The 17,733-nt window shown below is 36.5% G+C and overlaps 1 protein-coding gene across 3 annotated transcripts; it reads right to left on the reverse strand.

The window, feature by feature from the left end:
• Nucleotides 1-384: 384 nt before the first annotated feature.
• Nucleotides 385-13,453, reverse strand: Smp_066760.1 (putative merlin/moesin/ezrin/radixin; the record flags this gene model as incomplete). Of its 3 annotated transcripts, XM_018789291.1 has the most annotated exons (10): nucleotides 385-1,009; nucleotides 1,724-1,910; nucleotides 2,544-2,778; nucleotides 7,267-7,430; nucleotides 8,388-8,484; nucleotides 10,131-10,361; nucleotides 12,836-12,984; nucleotides 13,025-13,243; nucleotides 13,276-13,359; nucleotides 13,391-13,402. In XM_018789291.1, the coding sequence occupies 10 exons, from the start codon at nucleotides 13,400-13,402 to the stop codon at nucleotides 756-758; spliced, it is 1,632 nt and encodes a 543-aa protein (XP_018654750.1). The 3 variants fall into 3 exon arrangements, with proteins under 3 accessions (XP_018654750.1, XP_018654749.1, XP_018654751.1); XM_018789293.1 differs by lacking the exon at nucleotides 385-1,009 and having other exon boundaries at nucleotides 1,545-1,910; nucleotides 13,391-13,453; XM_018789292.1 differs by lacking the exons at nucleotides 12,836-12,984; nucleotides 13,025-13,243; nucleotides 13,276-13,359; nucleotides 13,391-13,402 and having other exon boundaries at nucleotides 756-1,009; nucleotides 10,131-10,405.
• Nucleotides 13,454-17,733: the final 4,280 nt, after the last annotated feature.

Below are 17,733 nucleotides of genomic sequence, written 5' to 3' on the forward strand. Positions count from 1 at the left end.
AAAACGGACCGTTATAAAAGATACACATATACTAATATGCGAATCACTGCATCACCAGTATATTTCAAAGTTGTCTACATGTTTTAACCAATTGGCGGAAGACTGGTGACAGAAAATAAGCATCCGATTTTTCATGAAATATGGAAAAACATTGGATATGGGATAAAATACACCTTATGTATAAATAATTATACGAGTGTCTCATATATGTATGTGTGCGTGTAGTAGTCTTAATCTCTGTGATACAAAATTTTCTTTGTGGTCTCATTCACTTGACCTCTCTTTAGTCTTGCATAGAATACGCGTGAGGCGTATCATCAGGTAGCGGATTAGCACCAACGATAGAAACAATTGATAATAATAGTAGAAATAATAACCATTATTAATAAACGAATATATATTAAAAAATTGAGCAAAAAAAGGATGATGACGGGAAGGCCACAAGCAAAATATCTTATAAGATGTTGAGAAGCTAGAATTGTTTTTCTTTACAATCAAGTAGTGTTTACACCAGAATCATGAGATAATTATCATCCTATTACAATGTCAACGGCAATAAAAAAATATAAACGTGCAAAATGTGGAGGCAAAAAAACACAAATATGATAATCTGACTTTTAGAGAAACAGCTTGACAGTAATTTAGTTGGCGTTTTCCCGTGGAATGTTTGATTACACAAGCGAAAGAAATAGTTTAATTAACAAATGAATCAATTCTTTTCTATTTACTACACGAATGCCAACCAATTATACGAACTACATGGATTCAAATTGATCAACTCGTTTTTTCGTATTCCCCTCACGTATAGCTCTTAGTGTACGATATTTATCCATACCTTTGCTTACGATATCCTCATACTGAATGTCAATCGCCTGCATCTTATTTGGATTTCGAACAGAGCTTAAATCTTGCCGTAATAATTTAAGGCGTGTAGCATGGTCCTCATCAGTGTCTTGTTTGGACTGACGTAAATCCTCATCAACATTATTGACTGCCTCCAGTTCACATTCTAAAACACAATCAATAAATTTCATACATACATATACATAGTATCAATAATGGTATTAACTGTCGTAATAATAGTATAAGTAGTAGCCATAGGGGCAAACAAATAGATCGAGAATGGTTCAATGACCTAAGTGCAACTGTTATTACTGTGTACACGAATATACACATACTAGTATTTAGAGGAATCAGAAGAAAAATAAACCTTAGGTAAGGATACATTAGGATATGGTACTGAAGATGGTATGATAAAATGTCTAATTATATTTAATTTGGTTATAAAGAAGACTATTAATGTAAATAATTTGTTTGGAATAATAATCTGTTGGAAGCAGATGAATCATAACTCGTTATATATAAAGCATTGTTGTCCTGTACAGTGACTAGGCGTATGATTTTTCCATTTTTTGACACGAAAGGTGATATGAGCTGAGATATTAAGCTGACAAAGAATGGGAGCTCTCTGCAGCTACAAACATAGTGATTTAATGTATACAAGTGCTATATGTAAGGTCAGTCCTTTAAGTTAGAAATTACATAGATGATTAATAACTTTATTTGTTTGCGGTTTGATAAAGAAAATCTGATGAGTTTGTTAAATAAATGGTTAGAAAGTTGATGGTACTTTAAAAGCTGAGGAAATGTATATCACACAATAACCATTTTGTTCCCAATTAATCACAATGGTCAAAAAATATTTAAGTGGTATATCGCTAACCGTCAGACTCTTGTTTTTGTTCACTATAGTGGTCCATATCTGCTTCATGCATAGCTCGAACGCGAGCCAGTTCAGCCTCAAACTGACGCTTTTCTTCTTCTCGTTCCTGGAGTAGTTGGTTTTGCTCATGAATTTTGGCTTCGATTTCATCGCGTTCCTGTGCTAGACGCTGACGTTCTTCCATTGACTTAAAGCAGTTGAACCACAGTTTATGAAAAATAAGACAAAAAAATCGTCCTTTACCATGAATCGTTTGATTAGTACAACACCATGACCAAGTATAGCTACCTATAGCTGGAATTATCATAGGAAGACTGGAAATGCTGTTGACTTGCGTAGATAAGTGTTAATCGAAAGCGAAGTTTTCAAACTATTAAACTAGAGTCTTAACTAATGAACTTAGCTGTTGTACGGTCTTCAAAAGAATAGGATTCACACTTAACAACTGCCTCTGCTTACCATGAAAAGTAACTGATTGCTTTTACTGTGATACTTTTACCTAGGGAGGTTGTGGGACTCATCAATAACGAGGAATAAAAGGTCAACTTCAAAGTAGGGGGAACTCGTGTAGTTCCACATTTCAGTTCAAAGATAATATCTACAATGACAGAGACGAGTAACGGCGATATAACTTTAAGCAAATTAGGATCTTCTTGACAATACACCTCTAATAATTGCTAGCTGGTAAGATAAGGATACAAACTGGAGATTTCATGTCGAATAGGTTTATTTGTTAAACAATTAAACAAGCACGCTATTATCATGAAATAAGTCGAAAGGGAAAAACAAAAGTATTTTTAGAATGTTCATCAAATCTTACCAGTCCTAATTTGCGATTTGCTTCTTCTAGATAACACTGTAAGCTTTCTAATTGTTTTCGTGCATTTTTTTCTTCTTCAAGTTGTGCATTCAATTCATTAACTTTACATTCATATTGTTCTAAAACTGTTTGCGTACGTGCAAATGCTTCCTCGTTTTCTTGCATTAAACGTTGCATATCTTGTAGTCGTTTTTCCATTACTTCTCTCGCTTCTTGTTCAGCACGTAGCTTTTCCCTTAATGATATATTAATTAATTAGAAGTTAATTTGAGTTTGTTAAAATATGAATAATCAGACCTGTATAGAAGCAAAAAAGCTATAATTATTTACAAATTACAAACAACCACAAAATTATTGTCTTAATATATGCCACCACAGTGCACTGCACTGGTACATTCAGTCATTGAAATTTACAGTTAAGAAAAGAACAAGCATTTATTAAATGTACTGAAAACAAACTGAGATAGAACTACTAGACACGTTGGTAAAGTTTAGCTCAAATAAAACGTTAAGTTATTTAATTTACTTTCGAAACAAAAAGAGGAAAGAATATTCATTGAATGAATGTTTGAATTGGGTTTTCTTCTGGTATATCCTAAGGATCTATTTTAATAGATTCACTATTGTATAAAACAATAAGTGAATGCTGATGCAATTTAGTTTGTAACCAAAAGAACTAATTCAATCAAATTCAATCGAAAAGACAACGAAGCTGATGTTTTTAGCACTAACAGGAGGGTTTTGCCCACTGAATGACAGATCGATGTATCAAGTTGTAAAACAGTCTGGATGTGAACTTACAATTATGAACCAGATAAGTAACACTTTGAAACTTAGTAACACAGAAAGCCCTACTCCAAGAGTTACATCTTTTTGGCTAGTATATTATGACGAGAAGGGTGGTCATCCAGTGAAGTGCAGGACCCGGAACATGTTTACACCACTTTAAATTGTAAAGTGTTGCTAGACTTATAAATAAGAAGTATGCCTGACACTGGTCCCTTTTTCTTTACATACGTTTATTTCTTACCTTATTGAGCTAATTCTGATAAACCGTTTTAGTATCAAACGGGTGGTTAATTCGTAATAAGTCTAAGAAAATGATATCTATTCGCATCCTGATTATTGCGTATGGATTTGATTCAAAATGGGTCATATTAGTTGGTTGCTGGTGAAGGTCAGTTAATCAAACCCAACACAGGACCTAGCACGTTTGTACACCCCTTTTAATTCCCACAACCCACTAACTCAGTGCGATGAGATTACCGGGAGGAATCCCAGAGTAGTGGATGTAGTAAGTGTTAGCGGTAATAGAGGAAGTTAGGCATAGAGGATTTAAATTAGTGAAATAACAGGATTCTGAAGAATATGGAAACTTGGGATTTAGAAGAAGACATAGAGTGAACGCGCCCGCGCCGTCACTAACACTCCTGAGCTATATCGTCAAAGATGCTTAGCTATTGATTACAGTATTCTGGAGAATACCAATAAGATAATCTACACCTTTTGATATGGCTCAGTCTAATTGTCAATGATTACTTAGATTGGTGTCACGCATTGGTTTGGTTGCCTTCAGCTTTTTTCTAACCTACTCCTACATCAGATAACACACGTCGACGTAAAGGTTGTTTGTCCCAACCATCTTAATTGGAGATTTATTGTCTCATTAATCGATTTGTTATCTCTCTCAAATACCCTACTCCTAGCCCAACGTTGCTTGGTTGTTAGTCCCAAAATACACGAGTGGTGATTCGAAGACTCCTTTGGTGGTAGCGATTATTTGATAAATCACGAATTGAAGTAACATTAGACAATCCCTCAGAATATGTGAAACTGACATCTCCTGGGATAAGTAGAGTTTCTGGATAAGGGGTCTGGCTAGAAAACATCGGATATTCAAGAGTGGTCTGTAATACATTTTACAGATTTGAAAGGTAAATTTAATATCCTGAAAGGATATTGTTTTGTGTTATCTATCCGCTCCAAGAAGGTAGACGAGTATTTCTTCGTTTCAGTATTTTTTTTTCGAAAGCGTTAGGAAATCTGTTTTCTAAACGGTACCATGTTTATAATCTTGGTAAAACAGGGCTAGTTACCCAAAGGTCTCTAGTCAGAATCCTGAAATGATTTAGGCTTTTAAATTTTTAGATATCACCACTGTATACAAAATGGTGTGTCAATCGCCAAGAATGTGTGCACAGTTGATTTGATAAGTAATTCAGAGTTATATTACTATAGTCTGTTTTTTGATTGGTACACGGAAAATGTTGACAGGTAATTATCAAGAAACATTACCACAATCCAACTCATTTACGAGATTTTTACCACTCTATTATAAAAACAATTATAAATGCATATCCAATGAGTGCCAAACATGGCGTAGAATTTAGAATGTTTTATTTCTAGTAGCTGTGTTCGCATGCAAATCAGCTAGGTCAACACAGACCGATAATTAAGTTGTATAAGTTACGTATGCCACACGGACAATTTTGAAACGTGTTTTATAGAAAGACTGACTAGGTGAACAAGTGTGATATCGTGATACGATATTATATATGGGAATATCATAAGTTACGTCTAAGCGTATCACACGCGGAAATGATATTCCTCGCTTTTATCTAGCGTTTTACCGAAAAAGCATAGTAAGTCGTAAACCGTGACCAAGTAGAGGTGTGCGTTTGCAAGTGGTGCACATATATAGTAGTAAAGCCAGGTGCACTAAAAAGCTTTTTATACTAGTGTACCTAAAGGAGTGACTAGACTTTTCCCCTTACAGGTGAAAGTTAAGCGTTTATACCACTTAATCAAAGACGTGGGGCCATATTAGTAAGTTAAGTAAACTTGGTGAAGCTATACATTACGCATTTAGCATACCTTTATCAATGTAATATGAGATCTAAAAGTATTTCTGACTGATTACATATTTAGATCCACAGTCCAGTTAGAAATGGTTGACTTTATATATACTGAACCAGACAGTAGTAGTAGATTTAACAAAAATGGATAGCAATAGGATTCTGCACTTTAGTACATAACCTTGTTCACAAAACGTAATAGTAAATTGAGAACTCCATTTTCGATTAAATTTTTAGTTGTGTTTACTTGTAATCATTTTTAAAACATATGACGGTATATTGGTTGTCAATACTTAAAAATCAATACACCAGATATACTACTCATCATGTAACCTATAAGATTCAGGTGAATGTATGTACATCCTACCATTAACTAAAATTGTTTTCTACCGTGTAAATAACATCACCCAATAATGGTTCATGGCAAGATTATTCTGGGATTCTTCTTAATTAAAAGTAAATTTTTGTAAACCACTTTGATATTATATGCAATTCACACCCTTTACCCTGTTGTAATGGGAAAAGTTAATACTGTACAAAGCAAAGGGATTGAAATGATACCAGTGATATATGAAACTAAACAGAAAATTAAGTTTGCAAACAACGAACGTGATCTAAAAACAAAAAGTATGAAATAATAATAACATTAAAGATCTAGAGAAAAATATATATTGAATACATTTGGGCTATGTCGCCTAAAGCCTCCAGAAAATGGTCATGGCCATATTACGAGTCCCAATCAAAATAATCGCATTTCTTGATACGATTCAACAGCCACTGATTTGGTTCGGGTGTCTTTAGTCAAATGTTACAAACTTATGTACGTTTTCTACCCTGATAACCTGTTTTGCAGTCATAAGGTAATAAAGGACGAATTGCCGAGTAGTAAATTTAGACATAATAAGGCAGACCACTAGCACCACACATAATACCATTTGGGAGAACTTAAGCAGGGACTTAATATTGAGTTTTTTAGTCACTAATCGAATGGGACTGATCACATTCAAAATAAGTAAATTGGTAAACAAGCTTGATTGTTTTTATTTTTTATGGTTAGACTAAGTAATGCCGCAAAGTATCATGAAGTAACATTTTGGACTACATGGAAAACAAACGCGTCTGAAGTATATTATCCGTGATTAGATTTTTTGGGATATGTGCATACCAAGCAGATGCCTTAATATTGCCCTTTTTGTAATCATTCAAGGTAAACAATCTCAATAGCATTATACTGGCTGCAAAAGCAAACCCCCATGAAGCTTATAAAAGCTGTGGTAGAAATGTTATTTGTATTTATGTTTTATAAATGTGAAGTGTATTCCGTTGTGCCTTTAAGCTTGGCTAATTATCATGTGACTTACTCGCCAATAGGGATATGACTTATACAATCTTGACACTGTGCCAAATTAAAGATGTATCGACCGGTATGAGCAATCTAGAGTCCCGACTGGTCCTTTTCCTCCTGGCCCTGCCAGTTGAGTCCAGAACACCAATACTAGTCTCCACTATATGCATCATATTTCAAACATACCTGCTTTATATACAAGCCAAACAGACCACATCAAACCATAAAATTGGAAATGGCATTTGTACTAGATCAAGCCAAAAAGAGGCTGTGATTGTGGGAGACTATAATTAATAAACTGGACATAATTTAAGAACAGTAAATCGTAACATAATAGTCTATAGATCAAAATAAAGCTTATAATAGGAGGAATATGAATATACATAATCTAGTTACCCAATAACTATGCAATAAGAATATACGTATAATGTTAGTCCATGAGTGGATCCCGACCGTTAGTTTTGATTAATTTCGCCGGGACATAACACAAACAATACATTATTAGATATTAAAATACACTCACCTTTCAGCATCACGTATAGTCTGTCGCTCCTTAGCTTTAACTTTCATTTGCTGTACTTCGATCGAATCGGGTTGACGTCGAATGGCATATAATTTATGGTTGCCTGTAGATAGGTTTAGAATAAGTTTAGATGTATGAGTACAATCCGTGTAGAATACGAGAACCTAAAATTAGCCAAGAGACAGTGAAGAGCAACTAGTGATGTCAGCATAACAATCTATCTGCATAACGTACAATGCAAAAAGAAGCAGCACTGGAACACTGGGTTAACAAAGAAAGCTAATAAGCCCAAAATAAATTGTATAATTAATTCAAAAAACAAACTTGGGATAATCTATTTTTATCATATCACTACATACAATAATAGAGGGAGAGAAGTGGATGCAAATACAACAAAACGATTTATGCTTTCACTATAGAAAAATAATGACCAGTAAACTGAGCATAACAACACATTTTATTGCTTCAAAATACAATGCTGCTTTTTATTTTCAGCTTTTTACATAACAAAATAAACAAAGCAGAATAATGCTTCAAACATAAGATGGTGACAACACAAATACCAACATGATCACTGAGAAACATTTAGCTGAAAACTAAATACATTTATATTAACTTCAAACACTAACCATAATGATTTTGATGTAGGAAGTCCACATGCTGGAAGTTACAACTCCTATTATAAAAACTAGCCAAACAGTATCAAGGAACCAACTGACTTGAGAAACAATAAAAATCACAGTAATTCTGTAAGATCAAATAAAAAATCAAGAGACCTGTTGTTTTTTTGTTATTGTAGACATATGACGAAACTCTGAATGAAACAGGAGTTCGAGCTGTCTGTCAGGAGTATTTTGTGTACTTCAAAATAGTATTTGGGGCCCATAGATCGAGACGGTCAAAATTGTTATATGTTTATTCAGTAAGAAATATAGCTCTAGAGACTCTTCGTCACTTTACGAGCTTGTTAAATTTAGTGAAGAATTTTATTTTGAAATAAAAGTCAACCGACTTTGATTCCTGTTTAGCGCACATCGATTTATAAACACGACGAAATTAGTCTGTAAGTACATACTTATAACTAATTGAACAAAGAAAAAAAACATATTTTAATCACTTACCTTCCCAGAAGCTTCAACAGGCTTGACGAAAAATTTGTTGCGAGAATAGGATAACTTTTGTATCTCATTCCATGGAAAAGTAACCTTTGGTGCTAATCTGTGAAGTTCGAAGAAGAAAACGTTTAATTGAGACGTTACACAAGTCATGAAGTGGACTGACGACTTTTTTTTATCCAACAATTTAAAGTATTGTGTAAAATTGTATAGCGAAACTAAGTATTGTTCATATATATTGAAACAATATTTCGTTAAATCTGTTTTTTAAAAAAATTAGTATTGAATATGTCTTGATTAACGAGTACTGTATAACGTTTTAAAAACGGAATTCACTAAATAGATAGTCCCTTATTAAAGATGTACCGTGTCATAAAAAAACTGACTTATTGTATTCTTGTAGTCAAGCGCAGACCGTAGTCAAGTAAATTTACACTATATGGTTAACTGGTTTGAATAAACCTTAGCAATTTCAAAATCGTCAATGATTGATGTGGGTAAAATCCGTAGAATTAAAGAAATCGACTTGAGATCCAACACTATCTTATAAGGTAAGCCAGTAACCCAGATCACGATTGAAACTACCCGTAATCGTAGCTGGTACTTTGAGTTGGTGATTGAGTTTGTTTGTGATAAACCAACCGAGTCGCACTGATTGCAACACTTGTCTATTTGGATCCGTACCATGCCAGACAGGTCGACTGGAGTGGTAAAACAAATAATAACTCCATGTCCAGTGGTGAAGTATTTTTGAATATATAAGGATCTAACAACTGTAAGGTATACCTCTCAAAAAACCAGGATCTTTAGCAATGCTGCATCTTTATGACGTAAAGTAAATAAGGAAGATCGACTTAGAAAATAAAACCTCACCTTGTCCAGTAAACCGTAACACGGCACAGGATAACTATAGACTCTACAAACCGGTATCTCACATGATATACTCATAATTTCCCGCGGAATAACTTGTTTACTGGTAAACATGAGGTAGATGTTTAATTTGACTGGATACATAAGCACTAAGGTTGAAGGCTCATGTGCAGTCTTACTACCTTTATTTACTACACTCTACATTGACATAACGAGTTGCCTCATAGTTTTATCACAAGCTAGGGAACATTAGATATCCACGATTGAACATCCATAATCCTAGTATTCATGTTCTGCTTTCGTATAGTCGTACAGATAAATTACTCAAGTTAAAACACTTTTCTACCCATATAAGTTATCTTATTACAAACGGAAATTTGGACATACACTAAATGAGCGCACAATCGGAACTATGGTTAGGCTATCTCTAATACATGTGAAATATAGTGTTAATAAATGTGAATATCAGAATCCGTTGATACATGTGTTTAATTAAATTTCTTTCAAGCCTCAATTTTAACTTACCATGAAGTGACAACTAGCAAATAAAACTGCATCCTTATTTATGCTACAAGTCCTATGTGATGTAGCGTTTTCAAGATGAAACAAAAGTTGTTTCGAAAGACTGATTGTTATGGATTCGGAAAACAAGAGGTAGGGGGTAGGATCATGTTACTATAAACTCATTGGCAGGTAAAGGTGTGTAGTTTGGAGTCACACTTCAGGTATGAGGGTTAGTGATTCTAACCGGTTGCTCAACCTGAAGTGAATTATGGTTTAAACGTACGACTTACTGGCTGAAAACAAGAGAAATATTGAGGATTGTCATGTAATATGACAACTTAGAAGTTGAGAAACTTATTAGAACGAAAAACTCACTGGTTGTCGTATTCATAAATATTCAAACCTAAAGCATCAATACCAAGCCATAGGTCCGTCTTTTTCTCATTTTTTATTTTAAAAAATGTAACTCCGAACATTTCTAGATCTTGAGCAATTCTTAGATACTCCTTTACTGCATCGTCCTTGGACATATTTTTATGTGCAGATGCACAATTCAACACTTTAGCTTCCCATTCTTCATCAGTTAGATTATATTGTTCACGTACACTAAAATCAATGTAGACAAACAAGCATGTTAAGTTGATTGGTGTAGGAAAAAGATGAGATCCCGTTGTACCTACTATAGGTTTAAAGAGCAGGAGAAAAAACTTTTTAGCTGGTTTATGATTCTGGAGATAGATTATTTATATATTTGGTGAAGTATTTTTGTAGCATCAAGTGACAAACATCCGGACAATCAAACCAGGAATAATACTCCTCTGAATCACAAGTTATGGATTACGAGGCTATTTTTCATGTTTTAAAATACTGATATACATTCCTCATTACCATTAGGGGTAACTATTTTCATAGACACATTTTTTTCACCCACGTGATAAGAGTTAAGGTACATTTTCGATTGACAGGAACTTCACTGACTGAAATCCACGTTGTGGTGACGGTTGTGTGATGATGAGTTATTTATTTGCGTTCTTCAACTAAGTAATAACTAGAGGAAAAATCTGGCTAATATGTGAATTGGATTGAGCTGATATCAGTAGTTGTAAAACTGACAAGAGGATTATCAAAGTGGTAGCAGTAGTATCAGTGATAGTAGAAGATAAGGGATAGGAAATGATTTTGTAAGAAAAGGTGGATTTACGAAACGAAGTATGGAATACTTTTGGAATCCCAGAGCAATAATAAGTGGATACATTTGAGTTGTCACACTCTCGACAAATGGTCACAATACTCGCATCTACAAAAATGGATCAAATTGCCAATCAGATAGTAACTCATAATAGTCCTAACGGAATTAAGGATACTTAAGCTATTGATAAGATTAACCGTGAGTTCAGAATACTCTTCTTCGATATTGATGTGGAATAAGTCTGTAAAAACCATAAGACTTAAAAGGGGATGAATACCAATCTACTACATTATTTATTATTATTTAAACACAAATATTGGTACAAGGAGGTACCAGACGTGGGTGTGCCACAACATAATTTAGGGTACCAGAAAGGACATTAATGTGAGAATGAGTGTTGAGATAATAGTAAAACACAAATATAGAATATAGCTTTGAAGTGATGGGACGAAGGATTATAAAGTGTGAGAAAACATTACATGGTTTATGAGAGATTAGATGAATACATTCGTGTTAGTTCAATCGATTTTGAGCTGTTGTTTAGTCTTTAGATATTTGATAAAGTCAAACCACGAAGCATCAATCTTTCGACTCGGTTTAACTCATTGGTCTGCAACTTCAAGGGATAACCTGGCAAGCCTATAATTTGTGGGCGGATCAACAAGATTTAAACCAGTTACAAATTTTTGCATCTAACCCATGTGACTATATGACAAAATAACATTCTGGAGTTGTAGTTGTCAGTTAGTGATTTAAAAAGCTCCAGTTCGTAACCCTAACAACTAAACGTATGCCTGAATAGCGATTTAAAGCAATTAGTCCCCTTGATAAATTTCGATAATGCAATAAGACGAAGATTATCAGAACTATGTGATGACATATTAGCGCAATACATTTCAAACAATCTGATCACACATACTTGTTAAGAACATTTATATATAAAAATAAAAGGTCAACTACACTGGAAATAGGGGTAAGAATAAACAAGGACAATAATGATAAAAATAATGCGAAAACACTTTGACACCTAGTCACTTTGGGTAATAAGCATATATTACCAGGGTAGGTTTAAGGAGAGAACAAACTTTTTGAATACATAAAGGGGGTTTGGATTTTCGTATGGCTAAGGCTTCAATAAACCTCAGTATACGCCCTTTTACACTCTTAAACAACACAACAAAAGCCGAGTTAAGATCAATCTTGTGATCTGTTTCGATTATATGCTTGGCAATAGAGGATGATGGATGTTTATCCTTTACTCTTATTGGGTCATTCGACGCGCAAGGGCTGACTAGTATTGGGGATGGTTGGAAGAAAGTTTGCGGCGGCCAAACCAAAACATGGCATCAGAGCTTGAATTCACCAACTTCTAGTTTAAGCCATGTTGGTAGATGCAGACTATTTGGTTGGGGTCCGCGCGACTATCATAAACAATGGTTGGAGACTAGGTGACATGGTTCAGAATCGAACACAATGACAGATGTATACACTCTTTACATTCCCTTGGACCCTGAGATTAAAATTGCTTCGTGTTTTCCTTCCTATACTATAAATTTATGTATGATCTTTCTTTTATATATTACCCCCACTAAATTAACTACTATGAATCCGGTGTTCATCTTGTTGTGCTAACGAGGTATGGCAACTTGAACCGACGCATATATATACCTGGTCCTACGTTGTAGCTGACTGAAACATAAATCTTAAGTCTGACCACTTACTCTGTATTTCAACCCTTATATAGCCCTAGCAGGTTGGATTCTCGCAATATCATTTAGAGGTCGCTCACAGGTCACCCATGAATCAAAGTCGTACCAATAACGGTTTAGCTACACTACTCAATATTTATCACACAGCTTACACAAATCATAAAACAAATAGGAAAACTTACTTTGCAGAAAGATATTTGGAGATATTGAGCGGTTTTTTGACAGTAGATGGACCATTTGCCTCATTGCGAATAAGATATTGATAAGAAGCCAATAAAACAGCAGTTTCTGCAGGACAGTAAATCTTTCCACTCACTATGTCGTCTTTAACCTATGAATATCATTATATCGTTTCGCAAAACAGTAGTTACATCATAGTAGAAATACAAACGAGTTGTCTCATCAATAAGTTCAGTCGACGGGTCCTCTGGATAGTACTTCACTTTGACGTCAAAATGCAATGGACCATCCTTGTTTTTTTGCATTGTCGTGATCTTTTTATCGGCTCTTGGCCAAGTAATTCTGTTTTTGTGGTCGACACACTGAAGACCAAAATACCACATCTCTCTAATACCTAGAGCTGTGCAAACCTGAGTCTTTAAGACAACCACAAGTAGCTTACTTTTGAGACGAGCTGTGCCCCAGAGGCCTTGCGCTTCAGCGTGAAGTCCAACTGGGCATCCTTCGTAAGGACAGAAACAGGTACCTAAAAAATAAAGACAACTAAGGGAACAAACTAATTTCGGCATCACACAAGAGCACAACCAGCAGTGAATCCGGCGGGCTAACTGTATTACTACAGTTGGGTATCAAAATAAACAAATTTAAATTTTACCTTGTTAAGGTGCCATGTTGGGAACAAAAAATCTCACGTGTTCACTTCAAAACATATTTAAAATCTTCTTTAAAAGCTCTATAATTTTAATGCTTCCTTTGTGTTTGCTTTTTTATGTTACAAAAACGTTCCATATAGTTGGTACCATCCCATGTGGTTATCCCAGTCAGTCGGCTGCCCTAATCACGATGGATTTTGTGCTAAATAAGGGTTAGCATTTGAAAGCCGTTAAAAGGTCACCTCCCTGACATCTATACTCAAATGGGCAAAGCATCAGTGATTTGAGACGCTCTTTAAAAGGTTTGAATTCAATTAATTTAACTGATTTAGTGGCTCGCCTTTGGATGTGTTCCATTGTGTCCCTATTCTTTTTCAGTGAGATAAGAAACGCTATGTTTTCAAAATTTAACTGGAGTTGAATAAAACTGTTGAAGATCATGTGGAAAGCTCTTCCATCAAACTGGCTGAAAATGCTCTTCAACGTTACCAGTGCAAGGTTTGCTCGAAAGGCATTTTTGTCACAGTTAGCGTAAGACTTCAGATCATAGGGCACCGACACTCCTGGATATTTTTCAACTTAGGACATCTCTAGAGGGGAGTTACCTAAGATATATTTGTAGTCTGCAACATGTCTCAGATGGACTACTTTACACTGTAGCTGTAAATAATTCCCCAAAATCAATAGCTTTCTAAGTGTTCGACATTGGATGCTGACCACGTTGTTTAAGTGGGCTTGTTTAACTGAAGGCTTTCGGTCATGCATCTGTACCAGATCACGTTGCAATTCGGCGTGGGACACAGCTCCTACGCTTCCATAGTCAGCTAATAACGAACGCCTCTCGATATATTGGTAACGTATCAAATATATCTCTCCTACCTCTTCTCGTCTGACTTCTGATTTCCTTTGGCCGAGAACGATCGAATATAGAAGGTACTACTGGTTGCTAGTTGTAAAACTAGAATATCCGTCGTATCTTCAACACTTTGAAGTGTTAAAGGTAAACCCGTTGTAATCCTTTCAACATTGAAGTAGAGTCAGATCCTTCTGAAATGCCAGACTATTGTCTTGGCTGCAAACTTCTCTCGAGAGTTTCATATCACCAGCAAGAACTGATAAATCAAATCAGGTCCTAGCCCCAAGAGATCCCACTAGAACATATTGTAGCCTGACATCTTGTAGCCTGATCCGCTCATAATCATGGACCTTAAAGACAGCCCTGGTCATCCACTCAGTTCGCAGGACAAAAATGACAGGATTCTCTGGGGGGTGTTAAACAAAAAGCTTGAACTTCCCACAATAGAGCCTTTGACGGTCACTCGGCTCACTCAGGGAAAGGACTCTAAGCATCGAAATCACCCGAGGCTGCTTCACGTAACACTTACTAATACTACTTACGTAGAGGATATCCTACTAGCTAGTCACTTACTGAAATATGATGAGAACGTAAGAATACTACCTGACATACCGTATTCTGAGCGCAATCTCACTCAGAACATCCCTAAGGAATCCCCTCGAAAAGTTTTCTTTCTGCGGCAGAAATATCACTGTGCAAGGTGTACTGGAAAACACGGACCCTAGTCACACAAACTCTGATATTAGGGAATTGAAAATTCATCACGCAATCCTTGAAGCTTGAAAACATACTGACTCAATCAGTGACGAGACTAGCCAAGAAGGACGGAGATTCTAGACCCCGGCTAATGAAAATAAACTTCCCATCCCTCCGATATGCGACTAGCACTCTGGAAGCATTTCGTGCAACAGACGTCAGTTGCCAACTGGAATCCACCATGCATCGGGATAGGCCACATGACCCCAGGGATCAAGCACAAAGGCAAGTTGGAGCTGATCATTCCACGTTAAAATTGTCTTGATCATAAAAAACGTGTAAAGGACGGAGGCTATCAACTCGGAAAATCGTGTATAGGTAGGTTACGTAAGGCTCATGCAGACAAACAGGAAGGATCTCATGCGTTCCAAATTGAAAGCATAAACTGCCTATACATGAACGCCGCGAGTTTATCAATTAAAACGGATGAGCTACGTGATCTTAGCAATTCTAATAACGCTTATCTGAAAAGAATACCTGAAAATTGGATATCTTCTCAGTTTACGAACCAGGAGCTAGCAATGCCTGGGGTGTCTCTGTTTCGCAATGAAAGAAAAACAGGAATTGAGGGTGGAGTAGCTTTATACTTGCCTTATCATGCCTGGAGATACATCAAGTGCCCGACCAAGAATTTATCAATCTTGATGAATCCGTATGGTTCTCGGTAAGATTATCTATCACCCCGAGGTGTCTAGTTGAGGTCATCTACTGCTGGCATCGAGTACGAAAATAGTATGCTGGAAGGATTATCCCGCTCTACGCGTCTCGGATTCTGTCATATCCTGATTCTAGAGGACTTCAATCTTCCTAGAGTCAATTTCGCGGAACATACCTATATTGGGGTTGAAAACTCAACTGATACTCGGTTCTTCAACCTCACTGAGGATGTGGGATTATTCAAAAATTTGAAGTCGGCAACTCGGAGAAACAGTTACACTCCTTCGCTCTTAGACTGGGTATTTACAAACGAAGATTTCTTAGTTGACAACCTCTCGATTTCAGCTCCCCTGGAGAGGAGCGATCACGCTGTCATAGCCTTCAATTTTGTCAGCAAAACTGAGCTAATATATTCCAACAACAACAGGAGCTGAAATTTCAAACGGTTGAATGTGTCGGCTTTACAGGACTATCTACAGCCGGCGGATTGGGATGTTCGCCCTCAACTTGAAGTGGATGCTCATTGAGATTTTTTACTGCACACGCTCTTATGTGCTACTAAGCATTCGGATGTTCGCCCTCAACTTGAAGTGGATGCTCATTGAGATTTTTTACTGCACACGCTCTTATGTGCTACTAAGCATTCAGTTCCTCAAACGGTCCCCAAAATCTACAACCAACCTACGATCATCAAGAACCGCACTCTTCGTTTTCTGAGCCGCAAAAGACACTGTTGGGCAGAATACAAACGAACTGATAACAACGGCGCGTACATTCAATACAAACATATGCACAAAGGCAATAAGAGAAGACAGGCCTCAGTATCAGATCAGTATCAGATGCCGCTAACCTTTTGGTTGATCAATACTCTCGGACATTTCAATCGACCACATCAACTACACTGATGAAAGCTTCACCTGCAACTGCAAAGGTCTTTCCGAAGTGAACCTGAGCTCTGACTTGGTGTTCCGTAAACTGCAGCACATAAGAAAAGACACCTCTCCTGGTTCGGATATGATTCATTCTGCTATACTTAGTGAATCAGCTTCAATCCTGACAACACCGCTTAGCGTGATGTCCTCAGACTCTCCAAGTCGAGGCAAACCACCGGAAATTTGGAATCCGGCTCACATCACACCAATTTTTAAAGGAGGCTGATGCGGCGTACTCTCAAACTACCGACATTCGGCCCTTCTCTCTATACCTTCTCAAATTATGGAGTCCCTGATATGAGATGGTATACACGACTACTTATTGTCCTTAAATTTCTTCTCACCCCAAAAGCATGGTTTCAGGAAGGTTCATCCTTGTATTACCAACCTGTTGACTGAGGTGGAAAGATGGACAAGCATCCTTTATCGTAAGGGGAAGGTTGACATCATTTACCTTGATTTCTCAAAAGCTTTTGATAGGATCAACCATATGTGTCTTATCAATAGGCGATTGGGTATCAAACCACCTCTAATTGACTGGCTCACTTTATATCTAAAAACTCCACATTTTAAGGTCAGGGTTAACTTCACTTTCTCTCAGGCTATGAAATGTCCTAGTGGGGTCCCATGGGGCTCATTACTAGGACCTCTTCTCTTCTTGATATATAATAAATGATCTTCCACAACAGGAATCGTCTGACTTGTTGCTTTTTGCTGATGTGAAACTTTGGAGAGGGATACGCAAGCAAGAAGATATACTGGCACTTCAAAGTTGAAAGGATTACAACGGGTTTACCTTTAACACTTCAAAGTGTAAAGTAGTCCATCTGAGACATGTTGCAGACTACAAATATATCTTAGGTAACTCCCCTCTAGAGATGTCCTAAGTTGAAAAATATCCAGGAGTGTCGGTGCCCTATGATCTGAAGTCTTACGCTAACTGTGACAAAAATGCCTTTCGAGCAAACCTTGCACTGGTAACGTTGAAGAGCATTTTCAGCCAGTTTGATGGAAGAGCTTTCCACATGATCTTCAACAGTTTTATT

The sequence above is a fragment of the Schistosoma mansoni genome, chromosome W (assembly GCF_000237925.1).
Source record: "Schistosoma mansoni strain Puerto Rico chromosome W, complete genome".
NCBI classification, from domain to species: domain Eukaryota; kingdom Metazoa; phylum Platyhelminthes; class Trematoda; order Strigeidida; family Schistosomatidae; genus Schistosoma; species Schistosoma mansoni.